The sequence below is a fragment of the Eucalyptus grandis genome, chromosome 2 (assembly GCF_016545825.1).
Source record: "Eucalyptus grandis isolate ANBG69807.140 chromosome 2, ASM1654582v1, whole genome shotgun sequence".
Lineage (NCBI taxonomy): Eukaryota > Viridiplantae > Streptophyta > Magnoliopsida > Myrtales > Myrtaceae > Eucalyptus > Eucalyptus grandis.
In genome coordinates this window covers 48,957,754-48,975,777 of record NC_052613.1, presented here as the reverse complement: position 1 = coordinate 48,975,777, position 18,024 = coordinate 48,957,754, and the positions used below count along the sequence as shown (strand labels likewise).

The window sequence follows — 18,024 nt, the reverse complement described above, 5'->3', positions numbered from 1 at the left end:
TGTAAAAATTTATTCATTTACTAAAATGATGTAATAAGTAGGGGTGTGCATGGTCTGGACGGGCGGTTCTCGACCTAGAATCAGGAACCGCCCGCTAAGGACAGTTTGGAAAAATGGGAATCGGGATCCACCCGTTAGTTGCATAAATCCACCCGGGAACTGGACCGGGCGGTCAAGTTCCTGGAGTGGATCCATGGAACCGATCTTGACGCGAAACAATTTTGGTTTTCAACCAAAATTGCTGGTTCTTTGCCCAACCTACTCTTCTTCTCCTCCTCCTCCTACAACCCTACTCCTTCGCGCGCTTGCTTTTTGCCCACTCATTGCTCGGCGTTTTTTCAAGGACTCAACATGCGCTTTGGAATTTTTAGCTTCTGGACCTCTTCATTTGGTTTGACTAGAGATTACCTAGCCTTGCTTCTTCGCGATCTTGACTTAATTTTTTTAGTTATTTGATTTAGGTTTATTAATTAGTAATTTCAATTTTTTTAATATTAAAAATTAATTTATTATTTTAATATAATCAGTCCGGTCCGGGTGGACGGGTGGACGGATCCATCCATGGAACCGGAAATGGGACTGGTACCCACTGGTTACCATAAATTAGAACCGGGAACCGGACCGATTCCCTCAAGAACCATCGGTTTCAGGCAGTTCCGATCCGGTTCCAGGCGATCCAGGTGGGTCCCGTTCTTTTGCACACCCCTAGTAATAAATTTCAATTGGATATGAAAAAGAAAGAGATTCACACATCAGATTGTTTTAAGACAAATTTCATCTCATGAAAGAATTATCTCTGAGCTATCTAATAAAATTTAGCATTAAAACGAAAGTCGAAAATTTATTCATTTCTAGTTACTCGTGAATGACTTGAAGATTAATGAAAAAAGATGCGCACATTTGACAGCAGTGGAATAGGGAAATGCGGGATTCTTCAGCTTTCTCAAATTGTGTAGTGTCTTCCCTTTGGATTTTTCTTTTAACGACTCCGGTTCTACCGCTCAACGAGATATATTGCACTTTTTATTATGCAAATGCTTATTATGATAGAGACATGAAGACAACCTCATAAACTAAGAATAAAGGTGAAGGGATTGTTCAATAAATTTCATGTTAAAGACACGAATAATAACCATTCTCTTTCCGGACCCTATTTATAGCAAGATTTTTTTTTTTCATATGAATTTTTGAATAAAAATATGCGTTTGATAATGATGCAAAATTTTTGTTCTCATAGCATAATTTCATTTGATAAACCTTTTTAAATATATCCCTAACAGGCGGTTAGTGACTACAGATGGGCGACCAACTAGTGGCAAGATGAGCGATCAGAATAGTCTTATGTCTCATTTATGTTCCAAAAATTGAAAAGTAAAAAAAATAAAAAAATCTAATTTTCATTTATGTTCCAAACCTATTTTTAGACTAATAGAAAAACAAAATACTTAGCATTCACATCCTAAGTCTATCGCAGGAGGATGATAAACCACTCAACTTGAAGGCTAATGGATCAGATCAGCAGCAGATTCAGCACCGAATCAATGGAAGTTCATACCACTCCCAGGTTTTCCCCAAGGATGCGGGAGTTGCATTTAAGATTGTCGAGCAAATACAGAACATGCTCTTTGCAAGAAATGCTCTCTTCCACGCTGCATTTATCATGGATATGCAAGAGATTCGTATCCTTCATGTTCTAGCTGCAAAACGATGGGCATCAGAAAATGTCATCTCATTTTCAGTTTAATCCCCCAGTTGGACTCTTTGGAAACCTGCTGGTCTTCGAATTGTTGGAGTAAAAGATGCACGCCCCGATTCCAAAGCCCGTGGCGAAAACTGGCCGGTAAGGAAAATGGCACACGGAAGTATTTCGTGGTTTGAAGCTAAGAACTTTCGGTAAAACTTACTTGGGAATAGCTAAGGAAAAATATCATAGGAAATATCTCCATTCTAAAATAAATTCCTATCAAGCAGCCCTCCTAAGATGAGGTAGGGAATGTCATGGAAACTTTTGAGGAGAAAATATTCTATACCATCATTTCATGATGTGACATGTATACGCCATAATTAGATAAGCAATATGAAATTAAATAAGAGCAAATAGAAAGACTATCTAGGGCAGGCTACAAAAGAAGACAAATTAATTACAGTAGCGGCTTTAATAAATGTCTTTAAAGTTGAAATGACCGCCAACTCATTATTTTAGCTTTGTCCGCTCTTTCTTTTACTCTTTTACACGTCTAGGATCTTTGTCCTTTAATTAACTTTCCCAAAGTCCTTTTCGTTTATGAAGGTTTTGCATAATAGAGAAGTGCGAAGGTTGAGCACTCCACTCTGCTTCGCACGGTAGAGAGATGCGATGCTGCGTTCGCGCGGCAAAGAGGATATAAGGTTGAGCACACCAGCAAAGGTCGAGCATGGCACTCCGTCCCGATTGGTGAGGGTTGAGTACACGCAGCCTAGAAATGTGCTTTAGTTCGCACGGCACTCCGCTTTAGTTCGCGCAGCAGAGAGATGCGAAAGTCAAGCAGTACCACTCCCTTCCAGTTTATGCAACACGAGCGGAAGTGGAGTGTTGTGCTCATCTTCGCACCTCTATTCTGCACCGACTAGAGCGGAGTGCTGCGCTCCTCTTGCTACGTTACCAAAGCTTCACACTCTGCTCCACGCATCAAGAGTAGGGTGCTCAACTTTCGCGCCTCTCTAATGCGTGAAACCCTCAAGGCGATACTCATGAAATTATGAGAGAGAAGTTCTCATGAGTTTCTCTAATTTCGTTTTTCCTTCATAAACGAAATAGGAATCGGAGAAAGTTAATGAAAAGACATTTCTAAACATAAAAAAAGAGCGAAAGGGCAAAGGATGAGTGAGTTACGGCCGTTTCAATTTCAAAGGCATTTATTAAATCTACGTAATTAGTTTGTTTTATTTTTCGACCTGTTCTGACAAACTTTCAATATATCCTGGATTTAATTTCAAATTACTTGTCGAGTGTCAGGATCTGACTAAGCATATAGTGCCGTATCTCTATCGTTGCATGAGGTGATAATATCATACTACTAAATATTTTCTCGAGTTTTGTGATTTGCGAAGCGAGTTAAATGCAAGTCAATTAAACCGGAGACAGCTGGGCAATGGCAACGAGTCACACAAAAGCGGCAAATTCAGATAGGCAAATGAAATCAATTGTCATCCAGGAAAAAACATGAAATCAACAGCGAAATGCAGCAGTCAACACTTCAACAACAAGCCGAATGCTTACAGCAGTTCTTCATCTTCCAGGTTCAAAATAATTCGCCATTACATAATTTAAGCGCATACTCCAAAACCAATCGACGAATGAACTGAAACTTCAGGCCGCAGGGAAGAGTTGGCTGGCTAGTTTCCCAGCGGCAGTAAACTCTCCACATGATCGGAAAACCTCAGCTGACAAAGTAAAAAATACATACAAGGTATACGGTTAGGCAATTCAAAAGATTCAGGGGGAGGCAATATATGAATCTCACTCCGCCTAAAGCCGTTGGTCTTCAGATCGTAATAAAACACTTTATAAAACGCGTTCAGATCGAAAAACGACGCCGATACGGTTTGGGTTTCAGCGAACAAGAGTTCGCCGGAACGAACCATGCCCACTGCAGAAACATAACTGTCCCCAACCATCTTCTTCCAACACGGAGGCAAGACAAAGACTCTCTTCTTCCAAATCTCCCGGTCAAAGTCCTCCAGGATCCACATAATCACCTCAGCACCAGAAAGAGCACTGGAACAATCCACCACCGCAAGGTGCCCCTCGAATTTAATGAGCGCTTGTTTGCTGGCTCTGGCGGGAGTCACGATCATGCGAAAGCTCTCCGTGCTCAGATGGAACGCCACCAGGTAAATTTCACTGCACTCGACGAAGACCGGTGAGCAATTCCAAGCCGTATAATAGAGCACCCCATCGAAGCAGAACTCGCCGTCCTTCTTGTGATGGGGAGGACAGTGCTCGACCGGCCTCCACTCATTCGTCCCCAGAGTGAGCACCCACGACTCCATGATGGGGTGGCCCGATTCCGGCCTGAGCACTGTGCTCAAAACCTTGTGCTCCCTCTTGACAGGATCGAACCCAAAAGAGTGCGTTGCCTGCGAATGTGCAGAACTCGCGGCTGCGTGAGGCAATTCGAAAGTCACTTGCTTCCCAGTGCTGGGATTGCATATGTTGACTCCACTAGCAACCTCGAGGCAGACCAGGCCCTCGACAGATGGCGAACAGTAATAACCAGACCAGTCGGGGACTAGCAGGCCACGTCTAACGAGCTGGGGTCGACCGTTCCGAGGATGAGATTGGTCGACCAGGCAGAGCCGTAGGAAGGACCTGCCGTCGGGATTTCGGGCGGGGAAGCTGACGATGAGCTTAGGGCGAGTCTCGGAGTGGGCGAAATGGGAGTCGATGAAGCTGCGGCTGGAGATGAGGGAGCGCCACCGACGGGATACGCACTTGAACCGGCAAAGGGATTTGACAGGGAGTCTCTTCTGGATCTCGATCAACGCGTCTTCGTGGACGACGATCGTCGAGTCGTCGTCGTCGTCGTCGTCCTCCTCCTCGGACTCCTCGGACCGAGGCATTCCTCCATCGCCGCTGTTTGCGGCGAGCACACGGTATTCTTTGGTAAAGGCGACAGAATAGTTGGCAATAGTATAGTTGGCTCTGTGCGGTTGTATTGACTGTTGAGGTCGGCTCTCTCTATATTTATACGATTACAATATATATGTGTGTGTATATATTATATTCGTCATATAAAAGAGAAATGCAATAATAAAAGAATTTGTAAAAATTTAAAGATAAGAAAAAACCTACTTGATCATCGGATGACAAAGGAACAAGCCCATTAGTATTCACATTATTTTCATTATAGATGTTCAAAACTCATATTGGGAAAATGGCGCAAAATCACCTTAAAACTTTTGAGTAATTCAGGTTTACTTTAAACTTTTGACCATCATACCAAATTCCTACTTTGTTTTAACTGTTAACCGTTGCATTTTTAATAGTCCAAATTTGAGTTCAAATAAGTAACAAACTGTCTTATCAATCACCATCCTCCGGACTATATGAACTTGGATATACCTTAAAAAGATATTGGATAAGAAATTTGACATATTGTGGAATAAAACATAATTAAATAAAAATATTTTAAAAATAAAATAACAATCTTTGGTATTTTCCAACGACATAAAGAGGCATCTCACAAACATCAACGACAAATTCACAATTCTTATCACTCCTAGCAAATATCTCTCTAATCTCCAATTGATCCACCATTGAATGGTCAGTCAATCATTCTCAACTCGATCATAGTTGGATTACTCGAAATGGAGAATCAATTGAAACCGACCTTCTCACCTACCTCTCCTCCTCCTCCTCCTCCACCGGACGCACTGTCATGACCATTCACATCGTCAGCCTCCTTTGACGATTCGACTCTATTAATTTCTCCTAATTCAACCTCGTTGTCTCCTCCTCTGTTTTCGCTACCAACAATGGTAGTCGCTGTCGTCCAGACGCTAAGAGACACAGCCAGGAGGAGGGAGTGCAAGGAGGGGGTTTGCATCTGCTCAGTTTATGTTTCTTCTTTGTAATAAGAAGAAGCGCCAGCCTCTCTCTCTCTCTCTCTCTCTCTAGCAAAGGCGTACTTATCTGAAGCTCTTAATATGCTGGGATGGCGCTTTATCTTGGGCACGTACTCATCTTCCTACTAGCCAAGCCAATTGAGCAATTGCTTCCCAAGGCTTCTAGTGCATTTTTGTTCTTCCTGAACTTCCTTTAAGACCAATCTCTTCTCCATCCATATCCGACCAGCGTAAAGCTTTCAATCAACCCCTGCATGCACCTGCCATCCATCCATCTCCCTTGAGACCATTTAAGATTTCATACTGCCTGAAATTCAGCAGCACCAGTGAATCTCATTTTGACCTGCAACAATTCGCTTTCGTGGTCACCATTTGGGATATGTATAAGTCCCTACTCTTCATTAGGGCTAGTACCAACTCAAGCAGTCATCAAATCCTTCCTCATCATCCCCTACATTACCTGCTTCAGACCATCCAACAACCTCGCTATTTGCAACAGCAGCAACGTGAACATCCCTCAGAAGCTCATTACCCTCTGCCGCATCTCCAACATTAGTTTATGGGCGCTGCTGCCTTAGCCTTGTGTAGTGCACAAACTCTTCATCACCCAACACGATTGAATCATCATCTGATAAGGATAATTAAATCATCGCCCTTTCATCCGTCCATGCCTAATTTGGATCATCACTTTCATTGTCACTATCCCAATCATTTCCCTGGTCATTCATATTAGGAACACCCTCAATGTCACCATCCTCATCATCGACAATGTCATATTCCATAACATTTGGCATGAATTTGCCCTTCAACAAACACATTAATAAAAGCTTGCTGCTGCTGCTAGACCCTTGAAGTCCAACATCGGATCCTCTTATCTTATCCAAACAGCCCCTTCTTTTAAGCTCAATCCAGGAATCCAGTAAGACATTCGATCCGCTATATATCCATCGAAATTCACTCCAATAAGGTAATCATATGTTACCCTACGTGCGTCCAAGTTGTTTAATGGTTGTTTGATCTTACCAGTGTACCTGGCATTCGCACCAAAATCTATTCTTCCACCCAGGTTTAAATATACAGTGAAATTGCCTCCATCTGGAAGCAAACAATGCGAAAGAAGAAAATCATGCGAAGCGACGATAGATGGTATCCGAATATGATGGAAGATGTGTGATATCTTCAAGCAACGAAATGAGTGGAGGCAAGAACCATAAGGGCCCACATCGAGCGTCTCTCTGTCTAACTCGACTTGATTTTATTTTAAAGCTCTTGGTCTTTAACGTGGATGACAGAGGCACCAGTTGCTAAATTGCTGGACCAAGTTGTTTTGATGAAGGGAGAGGAGGACGCATGCAAGGTCTGAAAGTGGCCCAACTTGTCCTTCTGACAGACGCTGAGTGTTACATATGGGAAGCGGTTGAGGCCAAATTGTTCCCCCAGGTGAAAGTTGGGGCCATTTTTGGGTAAAACCCCATTGAGAATTTGAGAATAAGTACGAAAATAAAAATCTGATCTTTTGAGAAAATGTCAGTTTGGATTCTTCAAAACTATAGTTGGTAGATTACTTGAAAGATCAAAGATTAAGAAATTTCAAATTACGACAATGTTTTGTGTGCATGACCTGCTTCTCAAACAAAAGCACACACCATGACATGATGGAGGGCAACACTTCTCAGCTACAAGCCAAGGCTGATGGGTACTTTTTCACCTGAAAGCTGCAAGTGCAGAGAGCAAAATGCAAGCTCTTAGGCATGTTATTCAAGGCTGATAGGTAAATTTCACATGAAAGCTGCCAATTCAGACAGCATAATCTATGCTCTTAGAAATGCCCACCTGGACCTAAGCAAGTCCTTAAACTACTTCATCTAAATTTTGAGAATTCGGGGTATCCCCCTTTGGTTGGGAAGAAAAATATTTGCCTAGGAAATTGGGAGGCTTAGGTCGGGCAGGTAGACTCCAAGTCCCTATTATTTGGAGTGGGGCTACCGTTAGGTAGGCCAATATAATAGCTCCTACACCTGACATGACAAGATGAAAACGCGTAAGGCTGTGCTTCACATAGTGTCTTGTGACCGACGAGTTGACCTAGTACCCTGGTTTCAAGACACTGCAAATTGAAGCGAATAACAATGAGATTACCCAAGTTATCCGCCTGGTTCCTAAATTGAAAACAATTCAAGTTTCAGTCGCCTCAATGTACGTCTAGCTACTGGTTTATCAAAACAGAGAGTCAACATCCAATTACAGAGTTCAGCTTCCATGTACGGAATCTAGTGATGTAGATAGTATAAAGGTAGAAATTGCAGAACCAATGGATGAACAAGCTGCACATCAGAGCTCAGCCTGAAGGAAAATGGTTGGCTATGTTTTTACTGGAATGACTCATCGGCGGCAGCAAACTCTCCATGTGATCAGTAAACGTTAAACCATACATTTCAGGAGGCATCCCTGATTCGCATTCGGGGAATCCACCAATTTCGCTTATCCTAAAACTGTTGGTCTTCAGATTGTAGTAAAACAGGCACATCGGCTTCGACAGGACCCAGGGCTCAAACAACAGTTCGCCAGTTTGGCGAACGATACCAGCTGGGAACATTTCATGGTCTACAACAATCTCCTTCCAACACGGTGGCAAGACGACAACTTTTTTCTTCCAGATCTCCCTGTCAAAGTCCTCCAAGATCCATATAGCAATCTCATCATCAGACCTAAGATTGTAGCAATCGACCAATGCGACGCGCCCCTCGAATTCTAAGAGGCGCCTCTTGCTCATATCTACCTGGACACCACTAGGACTCACGATCATTCGGAAGCTCTCCGTCCTGACGTCAAGTGCGACCAAGTACTCCACTCTGGGGATGGCAACCAAGCTCTTCCAGGCTATGTAATATATGACCCCATTGAAGCAAAATTCCGGGTCATGCTTGAGATGAGGAGGACCGCCCTCGATACCCCTCCACCCGCTTGATCCCAGAGTGAGCACAAATTGATTCATGATCAATCCGCGGTCAGGCTTACCTGAATCACTCACCCATGTTTCGAAGACCTTGTGCTCCTTCCCGACTGGATCGAACCCGAACGAATGCCTGCAATAAGAACAGCCCCGGCCCGACCTTGCCTTGCTTTGTCCCAAAGTGACAAGTTTCCTAGTGCTGGGATTGCAGACAATGATCAAACCTCCGACTTCGAGGCAGATCAGGCCGTTGAGAGACTGCGAAACGTAGCGTCCGGGGGAGCCATGGACGAGCAGGTGAGGCTCCGCGATCTGGGGACGGTCCCTTCCGGATTCGGGGTGGTCGGCCGAGAAGAGCCACCGCCCTTGCGGGCAGGGGACTTGCTGGACCGGCAGGGTGACGAGGAGCCTCGGACGGGTCGCGGAGTGAGCCAGGTGCGCGGCGAGGAATCGCGGGTCAGAGATGAGGGAGCGCCAGAGCGTGGAGACGCACCTGAACCTGCACAGGGACTTGACGGGCAGTCTCCTGAGAATCTCGATCAGCAGGTCGTCGGGGATGACCGTCGGATCAGCGTTCGTCTTCTTCATTTCGTTTCGGGGTGTGTGGCGCAGGGCTTCGCCTTCGCCTTCGCCTTTGCGTGAGCTCTGGGAAACGAATCGAAGTCTGAACAGGACATCGGCGTGGAACTTTATATAGTGGCTACACCGTGAAGGAACCGAAATTCAATGGAAAGTGAGATACTCTCGACTTTTGACCTGGCAATAATGGTGTATAAGAAATACTTCCGGCTTCTTCCCACTCGTGCGATGAATGCAGTCTTGGACTTTTCATTAGTGCAATCGGAGTCTTGAATTGTTTATTCGGAGAATTGACGTCACGATATTAAATTGGCCGTAATTAAGAATTCCGATTTCTTGAGAACACAAATTGGGCATCATTAGGGAGCTCATCACAGGTATAACCCTGCATTAGGATAATATGTGTGTCATAAGCCGGCAATTCTTTAACCCCTAAATAGCCCGTGTGATGCTTGATGAACAAATAACACCACGCTAGTTTTTCTTCTATAATTGTTCCAAAAAACAATACGGCTAATAACTTTTTCTTATTGGATCGTACTGCGCCCGACTTAGCTTAAACGTCTTATCCATCGAGCAAGATAATGAATCACTTTAGGCACAAAAACTAGTTTTCGCCTGCCATGACCTCACCAGAAGAGGAGTATTAGTTCTCGATCAATTTGTGCACAAGAGGCCAATGCCATCTTGAGAGCTCTTAAGAGATATATAGTGTATTAAGCTCATTGGAAAAATGCAAAGTAGTTTTTTTTTTTTTGGTAAAAGGTAAGAATAATGCAAAGTAGTTTAACCTAAAGAACTTTAAGCAAATGTAAATGCCGTTTGGTAAACTATGCTTTGAAAAGTAACTTTGAGATAAATGTCGTTTGATAAAAAACACATTTAAAAAGCCATTTAGGTGATTAATATTAGATTTTTTTAATTTCATTTGTTTAAAATTGAAAAAATAATGTATGCAACTTTTTAAATATAAATTTTGACAATAATGCTAAAAAAAATCAAATACATATATATTAAAGACCAAACCCCTTCATTGGAAATTTTTAATTTTTAATTGTTTAAAATTGAAAAAAAAAATAATGTATGCAACTTTTTAAATATAAAATTTGACAATAATACTAAAAAAATCAAATACATATATATAACTATAAAAACAAAAGACCAAATCCTTCGTCGAATTTTTTTTTTAATTTTTATTTGTTTAAAATTGAAAAAAAAAATGTGTATAAATTTTTAAATATAAATCTGAAAATAATGCTAAAAATCAAATACACACACACACACACACACACACACACACACACACACACACACATATATAATTTTTTTTTTTCAAAAAAGACCAAACCCTTCATCGGAGTTTTTAATTTTTATGTATTTAAAATTAAAAAATAATGTATGTAATTTTCTAAATATATATTTTGACAATAATGCTAAAAAATTAAATATATATGCTAAAAAATCAAATATATAAATATTTTTTTAAAAAAAGACCAAAATTTTATTTAATTTTTTAGCATTTATATAAATTTGATTTTTTTAGCATTATTTTGGCATTTAAAAAAATAATAACGAGGGAAAAATAAGAAATTTGAAGAATGAGTGATGATAGTTTTGGAAAAAATAAAAAAATAAGTTTAAGCTCAAAATTAATCCTTACTAGTATTGAGCTTTCAACCTTCTCAATACTGACTTTCACTTAAAAACACTTTAAAATGGTTGTCAAATAGTTTAGAATTTCTCCAATGGCCTTTGAAGGTTGAAAGTCCATTGGAAATGCTGAACCAAACGTATCTAATCTTTCTATTTTGGAACCCTTAAAACCAACTATCTCAATACTATCCTCATGAACTAATTGCATGCATCATCTTTGTATCATTCACTTTTCATTTGATAACTCCAGTCTCCACTTATAAGGGCATGTGAGTACGGAAGAATTACGGACCTTAACATGTGCATGCGAGCATCTAAACGGTGGCATGGGAGGCTTAGAATAATATGTGCATTCGGTGTTTTCTTCTCAACATATAAAAAAAAAAATTGCTAATATTGAAAATCTCTAATCAAGTTCGCCCTTTAAATTATTGATAAATCTCAAATAACGTTGAGAAATCATGCTACATTTTTATAGGCATACATAATCGGCACGTAGACGTACCATGGACTTAATTACGGAAAAAAAAAAACTTGATTAGAAAATATTTCTCCAATAGAAAGAGAGAGAGAGAGAGAAAAGAAAAAGAAGAGTCTACTGAGTGATGCCTAAGGCAGGAGTAGCACGACGCAGGGGGCGAGCTGCACTTCTCCGGTCGGTCGTATAAATAGGGAGCGGCGGACACAGACAACGTCAACAACAACAACAACTCAAACCGGATCCTCCTCGCCCGGACCACATCGTAGGAACCGAACAAACGTTGCTGCTTCTCCCAGCATATTCCCCTCCCCTCTCCGCCGTTCAACTTACCCCCGTCGCCCACGCGGGAGGAGCAATGGCGGTTCATCCTCCTCCGACGACGTTCCATTCCCTCGTGGCTCCCCGCGCTTCTCTGCCGTTCCGCGATCGCGCCGCCCTCGGGCCGACGCCGCGCCGCCGCCTCGGAGCCGCGCCGAGGATCGTCCTCTCGCGCTCTCGCAAGCGCTCGTCTTCTTCGGATGGCTTCGAACCTTCGCTCCGGACGGAGCATTCCGGCGCTCCGATTGGATCGCCCGCTCGCCGTTCCTCGGCCTCGGCCATTGATTTCCTCACGCTGTGTCACCGGCTCAAGGTACGCCCGCGAGACTCTCGGTCTCGGCTTTGATTTCGTTTTGCTCTCGCGACGAGTCTGAGGGAAGGTGAAATCTAAGTTGTGAAGCAATTAGGTCCTCTCTATCTCTTCTTCATCGCGATTCGTCAGTGTCCGCAAGTCTTGGAGCATGAGCTGATTTTGCGAAGAATGCGCTTTGTGCTGTGCTGACTGCTTCTCGTATCTGTTCGTCGAAAGTTTTGATTTTTGTGTTCCCCTTGTAGAAGTGGGTTGCGTTATGGTTCTGGTCCAGCTGACTTTGGGTGCTCGATAGAATTGACGAGTGAAATTCTAGTCGTGAAGTAGGAAGGACTTTGGTCTCTCGTGTTTTATGATTTTGTTGTGAAATGAAGTGACTGTGGAAACTCTTGAAGCATGAGCTTGCATCTCTCATATCTGTTTTTTCCGAAGTTTAGGTTCTTTCGAGCATTAGATTTGCCTTTTTATTCTGATTTTTGGCACGGCTGAGTTGTGTGGTTTGCTATGCTCTACTTTCTTTGGTACTTTAGCTTGTTGAAGCTAGTTCAATATGTTCCATTGTTCAAACTTTGAATGAGGATTTTTTGCACGTGACTGTTTCGTGGTCATGGTACTTTAGCTTGATCTACTGGGCGGGTAACATCTAGCTTCGAGGTAGTAGTGCTGATAACTTGCGTTTGCATACCTTGATCACACCTACTTCTGCTCTTCAGATTGATTGTAAGTTGACGTCGGGCAAAATATCTGCCATGACATTGCACTTGTAGTAGGTTCTATGTGGCCAATAACGTGAGTTTACACCTTGACAGATTTCTGTGTATGTGTATTTGGGCTCTATGGGATCTCATCAATTCCAATAAAAAAAATTAAATGACAGTGAAAGCAAGGGGACAAGCATTAAGTAGGAATTTGTGACATGTTTCGACAAAGTATGTTCAGTAGAAATAATTTTTTGCTCTTTTCACAGACCACCAAAAGGAAAGGGTGGATCAATCAAGGGATTGATGGTCCTGAGTCAATTGCTGATCATATGTACCGCATGGCATTGATGGCTTTAATTGCTGATGATCTTCCTGGACTGGATAGGGAAAGGTTGGGGACCCTTGTCATGCTCTTGAAACTCTGTGTTTGTCAAATATAGAGTGACATCGATTAGCAGTCATTCATCTTTCATCATCTTTTTCTGTATAATCCATTAAATTTCCCAATGATGTTATTGTACTTCTGAAATGATGCCCATATGGTCAATTGGTACCAAACCATTTGTCAAAAATCTAAGAGAAAAGTTGATGTGGTATGTGGTGTGACCTGAATAAAAGTTTCATGTTATTCCCTGTTCGCCCATGCAGTCTCTATGTTCTCTCACAGGTGAGTGATGGAGTAATTTCACTTTGAACCATTTTAGAAGTGTTGAAATATTGTCCCACATCACTTGACGAGGAGTCCTAAATACTCTTTATGTTTATGTGGTCTTCCTCCATCTATCAGCTTAATCTTTTTGGCTGGACTTTCTTAGATGGTATAAGAGTAGGGACCTCCTGAGTTCAGATCTTTAATGCTTTTATTTGCCTTCTCAATTATATATTTTAATGCTTGACTTAGGCCAAAGTCTAGTCTATTGTGAGGGGAAGGGGAAGTATTAGAATATTTAAAAATTAAACCGCGCATTCATCTAGTAGCTACATATTCATCTAACAGCTAAAGGCAAAGTATTAGTATATTTAATATTAAATCATGCATTCATCTAATAGCTTAAGCTTTTAAAACAGAAAGTGGCTATGTAGTTTACATGTCAAAAGAAAAGTAGCTATAATTTGAATGACTTGTTTTCAACCTTACATCCCAATGAAACTCCTCCTAAAAATGTGTCTCTGACTGTTCAAGCTAATTGGCAGGAAAGAACTTTGCATGTTCTTTTTCTTATAAAGTCAAGATTTTGTTTGTCATAATGCTCTTAACCAAATGGCACATGCATCCATACCAACTTTTCAGTTGATATTCCATGTCACTTTTATGCCTTTCTCGTGTTCTCACGTCACTTCTTTTCCCTTCCACAGGTGCATCAAGATAGCGATTGTGCATGATATTGCTGAAGGTATAGTTATCTGTCTGATTTTCATGCTCATTTTCTTTAATTTTGTGATTATGTTGGCCCATTCTGTGCTTTTCTGATTTCCTGTTGCTGTTGTTGGTTCATGCAAATTTTTCTACTATGACTGTAAATGCTAATGGCTGACGTGGACTGATCTTGCATTAATTCTTGTTTCTATTCTTACAATTGGATCTCCAAAGACCGTTCTAATTGGATAAGTATTTTATTTGGGGAGCTACTGTTGATGTTATTCTGCATAGAATTAGCACCTTTAAAGATATATCAATTTTCTTGTCTTGTCTAGCCCACTATTTGGAAATATCTTCGTACTTGGAAGAGGCATGTTTGAAAGGAAAGAATTGATTTAGATGTTTACTAGAGAAAAGAAGAGAAAGGATATGAAGTGCTTTGGTTATAGTTTAGTTTGGATTTTTCGTGTAGTTTTCATTCTCCCAAGACCATCACAGGCTTCATTTTGTGTCATCACTTTGAATGAAGTTGCATCTTGAATTCTGTAGCTATTGTTGGAGATATAACACCAGCAGATGGCGTGCCTAAAGAGGAAAAGAGTAGGAGAGAACAAGCAGCTTTAGATGAAATGTGTCAAGTTCTTGGTGGAGGGATGAGGGGTACTAATCTTCTCATCTTTTAGATATTGGATTACCTTTTCGCTCCTGAGTTTGACTCCAATTCAAATTCTCTTTCTGTAGCTGAAGAGATCAAGGAACTTTGGGCTGAGTATGAGAACAATTCTTCTCTAGAGGCTAATTTGGTCAAAGATTTTGACAAAGTATGTGTTTGCTGGCGTGTAATACTTTATGAGCTACTGTTTGTAGGCAGGGCACACGTCAGAATTTTAAAATTTCTATTGTAGCCTTGTTTGCTCTTTGCTGGTGGATCGTCATTTCATAGCTATGCTTTGATGTTGATATTTTCCTTGCAAATAATTTAAAGCAAGATATTTTGCCTTCAATGGCACAAGATTGCACAATGCTTCCAAGTCTATCATAGCGCTCACACATAACAGAAACAGTTTCTTATTTATCTATGGATATGAAGCATTTGGTTGCCAATTTTTCAGGACTTCTCAATTTATTGAGCTTCTTGTTGAAATCAGATTGTGTTCTTGATGGCATGGTTTCCTTAATTCAAGTAAACTAACATATGCCATTTTCCAGGTCGAGTTGATTCTGCAAGCCCTGGAATATGAGATGGGTAATGCACCCTCCTACTGTCTCTCCACGTGTGTGCAGACCCCTCAGACATCTGCTGTGTGTGTAGTAGTTACCTATTCCCTGTTGGTGTTTCATGTTGGCCAACCAATCAAATTATCTGAGTTAATTATGAAGATGATTTTGTACATAACATGCTTTGGTAAACTTGGAAGAAAATGAGCTGCTATCATCAACAGTACAGAAGAGTTTGTGACCGCTTCAAAATCAAAGCTCAAATTTTGACATTAACATTTCTGGAGAACCTCCATGGGGTGATTCAAAAGTTCTGATTCCAAATGAGCTGATTAGAGCTTAGGAGCAATTAGTTTTAATTGCTTTGATCTTGAATAATCTTTCCAGTCAATATTTTCATCTCTCTACCGCTTGAAAATCACATTTTCATATTTTTTTGGCTCCTTATTTACCAATCTAGGTGGTTATGTCCTCTACCAACATGCTGCTAATTAGCAAACAGCCAAGCCTTAAGATGACGAGTTAACTTGCACGTGATGGGAGACTGTTTGGCTGTGATATACTTTTCAACTTTGATCCTCTCTGCTGAAGGCAGTGGTTAAATCATTCTTGTGATTGTGCTGACCAGGAGTCCATCACTTTAATGGCATAGGATGGAACAATTAGTGGGTGGAGATAGAAGAGCAAAAAGTTTTACTCTGGGATTTCATGAGCTGACATTATCATCAGATCTGCTAAAAGTTCATAATGAGCTCTTGCAATGAATGTGATGGATTCTCCATTCTTATAACTCTGCCTTTTGCTTTTGTTGATTTAATTTCATTGATTCTATGGAAAATCAACGACAACGGGTATACAGATATCATGGTCAAGTCATGTGATATGTCTAATTTTTCTTGTTTCTTTTGTCAAGCTCTGTCTCATCTCTGTGTCTGTCTGTCTCTGTCTCTCTCCCCCTCTCTTCCTCGCCCTCCCTCTTAATCTCTTCCATATTTGATTGTGCTGAATGAGATTTTGTTACTTGAATGACACGACATACTCAATGGCGTCCAACTTTTGGAAGTTTCTACTCACATCTGAATGCTCATTTCTAGTCATACAATTAGATTTGGGAACTGCATAAATGTCCTATCTATTTCTGGTTTTGATTCAGTTTCTACATATACACTTCCCTAGAACCTATCTCATTTGAGGTTATTCCATGTACATGCAGAACATGGGATGGTGCTGGATGAGTTTTTCCTTTCAACAGCAGGTAGATTTTTCTTCCAATTCTTTTCTCACTTTATGTTAGGATTTAAAATTTAATGTTGTCTTTCTTTCGTTATGTTTAATCATGTAGGTAAGTTTCAGACTGAAATTGGAAAGAGCTGGGCAGCCGAGGTTCTTTCAAGGAGGAATGCAAGGCTATCGAATGGGCTGAGCTAACTGCTTCATTCTTCATTAATAAGTCCCTTTCTTTTGCATCGAGTTGGGGCCAACTTTCTGGATTAAGATTTCTTATGGACAATCATCTCAAGGTTACGTCCTTCTTGCTACTCCCACAGCATTGGGAGTATAGACTGATAGCTCTTCTCCTAGAAGCAGAGTCCCAAATTTCATCTGCCAACACCAACCAGCAGGAGTGCTAACTCAGAAATTCACCATTACAACTACAGGTACTGAATCCCTTCAATGGTTGCATGAACTGTAGGGAAAAAAACTGTTCCCATGTTACTTTTTTCTGTTTCGTTCTCACAAATTTGTATGTGTGAGAATTGGATGTAGCAAATGAAAATAGAATAGAGAGATATGAAGGTTCCTTTGATGTTGTGCTTTTCAACCCGATAAGTAGCCTTATAAATTTTTCTGACTCGGTGCTCAACCTGCCATAGCAATGGAAAACATGATTTGATCAATAGTATTCTTTTTCTTGGATATTTTCTATATCTGCCGATGCTCTTTGCCTTTTCCTTCTTGGGAGAATGTGGAGTACTGAATTCCTACTGCCCTTGCTCATGGTATATCTGTCTCTGAACCTGACATGCTGACACTGCTATACTTCGAGCAAGCCAGAGAGTTGACGATGGCTACTATTGCAGCGGCTTTTACATCAGTGAGGGTAATTCAAAAAAGCACACTCGATGTTCTCATTGATTTGACGATCGACTTTCGGTTAGAAAAATCTGTGCCGATGCCTTTTCAGGTCATATGCATGCTGGAAATCTGCTTTCTTCAATCCAGCAACTCTTAATTCCAACTGCCAATTCTTTGGCATTCTTATACGCTACGTAGCTACCATTGCATTTTCCATTTCTGTATCACCCCTTTATCGAGTGCTTTGTTCGGGGGTGAAGGGGAGGGAAAATGGTAGAGGGTGATGAAATGCAAATTTTCCCTTGCATAATTTCTATCCGCCATCTCCCAAACAAAGCAGCAACCGTCCTGGTAAAAAGATTCGGTCCAATAGACCAAGCTAAAGATGATCAAGCACCCTATTTTCATTCATCGTTCAAAGGCATATAATACAGTCAAACGGGCATCTGCATCGGGCGTGCGGTCTTCATCGCGAAGTACAGAAGCGCGTAGAGTAATAACTCCTCCCGATGTCGTGGCCCAGTGTACTGCACGAGTTTTGAGGTCAAATGTCAACTACCAAATTAATGGGATGGTAGGATTCCAAAACTTAGAAAGCCAGAAAATTCCATCGCTGAATTATGAGAGTACTGCCAATTCGTGCTCTTTCGCTATTAAAACCGTGCATCATCGGGACCCAATCTTTCGACATGGAGCGGAAAGATCCCTATGACTCGGTCCTCATTGGCCCAAACCAAATGCCCTAGTTCCCCGGCCCGCCATCCGTTC

The 18,024-nt window shown here is 41.3% G+C and overlaps 3 protein-coding genes across 3 annotated transcripts; 1 reads left to right on the top strand and 2 right to left on the bottom strand.

The window, feature by feature from the left end:
• Positions 1–3,166: 3,166 nt before the first annotated feature.
• On the bottom strand, positions 3,167–4,704 carry LOC104435576 (F-box protein At3g49450). The gene has a single exon (XM_010048301.3). It carries the CDS (start codon positions 4,600–4,602, stop codon positions 3,376–3,378), a length of 1,227 nt encoding a protein of 408 aa, XP_010046603.2. The 5' UTR covers positions 4,603–4,704; the 3' UTR covers positions 3,167–3,375.
• A 2,997-nt stretch (positions 4,705–7,701) lies between these two features.
• On the bottom strand, positions 7,702–9,274 carry LOC120290194 (F-box protein At1g30790-like). Its single transcript, XM_039305956.1, has one exon. The coding sequence runs from the start codon at positions 9,146–9,148 to the stop codon at positions 7,946–7,948; it is 1,203 nt and encodes a 400-aa protein (XP_039161890.1). The 5' UTR covers positions 9,149–9,274; the 3' UTR covers positions 7,702–7,945.
• A 2,151-nt stretch (positions 9,275–11,425) lies between these two features.
• LOC104433323 (5'-deoxynucleotidase HDDC2) lies at positions 11,426–17,078 on the top strand. The gene is made up of 8 exons (XM_010046012.3): positions 11,426–11,904; positions 12,869–12,993; positions 13,959–13,996; positions 14,512–14,622; positions 14,704–14,783; positions 15,172–15,208; positions 16,394–16,435; positions 16,523–17,078. The coding sequence occupies exons 1-8, from the start codon at positions 11,629–11,631 to the stop codon at positions 16,606–16,608; spliced, it is 795 nt and encodes a 264-aa protein (XP_010044314.1). The 5' UTR covers positions 11,426–11,628; the 3' UTR covers positions 16,609–17,078.
• The last annotated feature ends 946 nt before the right edge of the window (positions 17,079–18,024 follow it).

Bases quoted from the DNA above. Each gene is read 5' to 3' on its own strand.
- LOC104433323 (XM_010046012.3), top strand. From the start codon at position 11,629: ATGGCGGTTCATCCTCCTCCGACGACGTTCCATTCCCTCGTGGCTCCC. The intron at 12,994-13,958 runs GTTGGGGACCCT...TCCCTTCCACAG, and splicing joins CCTGGACTGGATAGGGAAAG to GTGCATCAAGATAGCGATTG. The intron at 14,623-14,703 runs GTACTAATCTTC...CTCTTTCTGTAG, and splicing joins TCTTGGTGGAGGGATGAGGG to CTGAAGAGATCAAGGAACTT.
- LOC120290194 (XM_039305956.1), bottom strand. From the start codon at position 9,148: ATGAAGAAGACGAACGCTGATCCGACGGTCATCCCCGACGACCTGCTG.
- LOC104435576 (XM_010048301.3), bottom strand. From the start codon at position 4,602: ATGCCTCGGTCCGAGGAGTCCGAGGAGGAGGACGACGACGACGACGAC.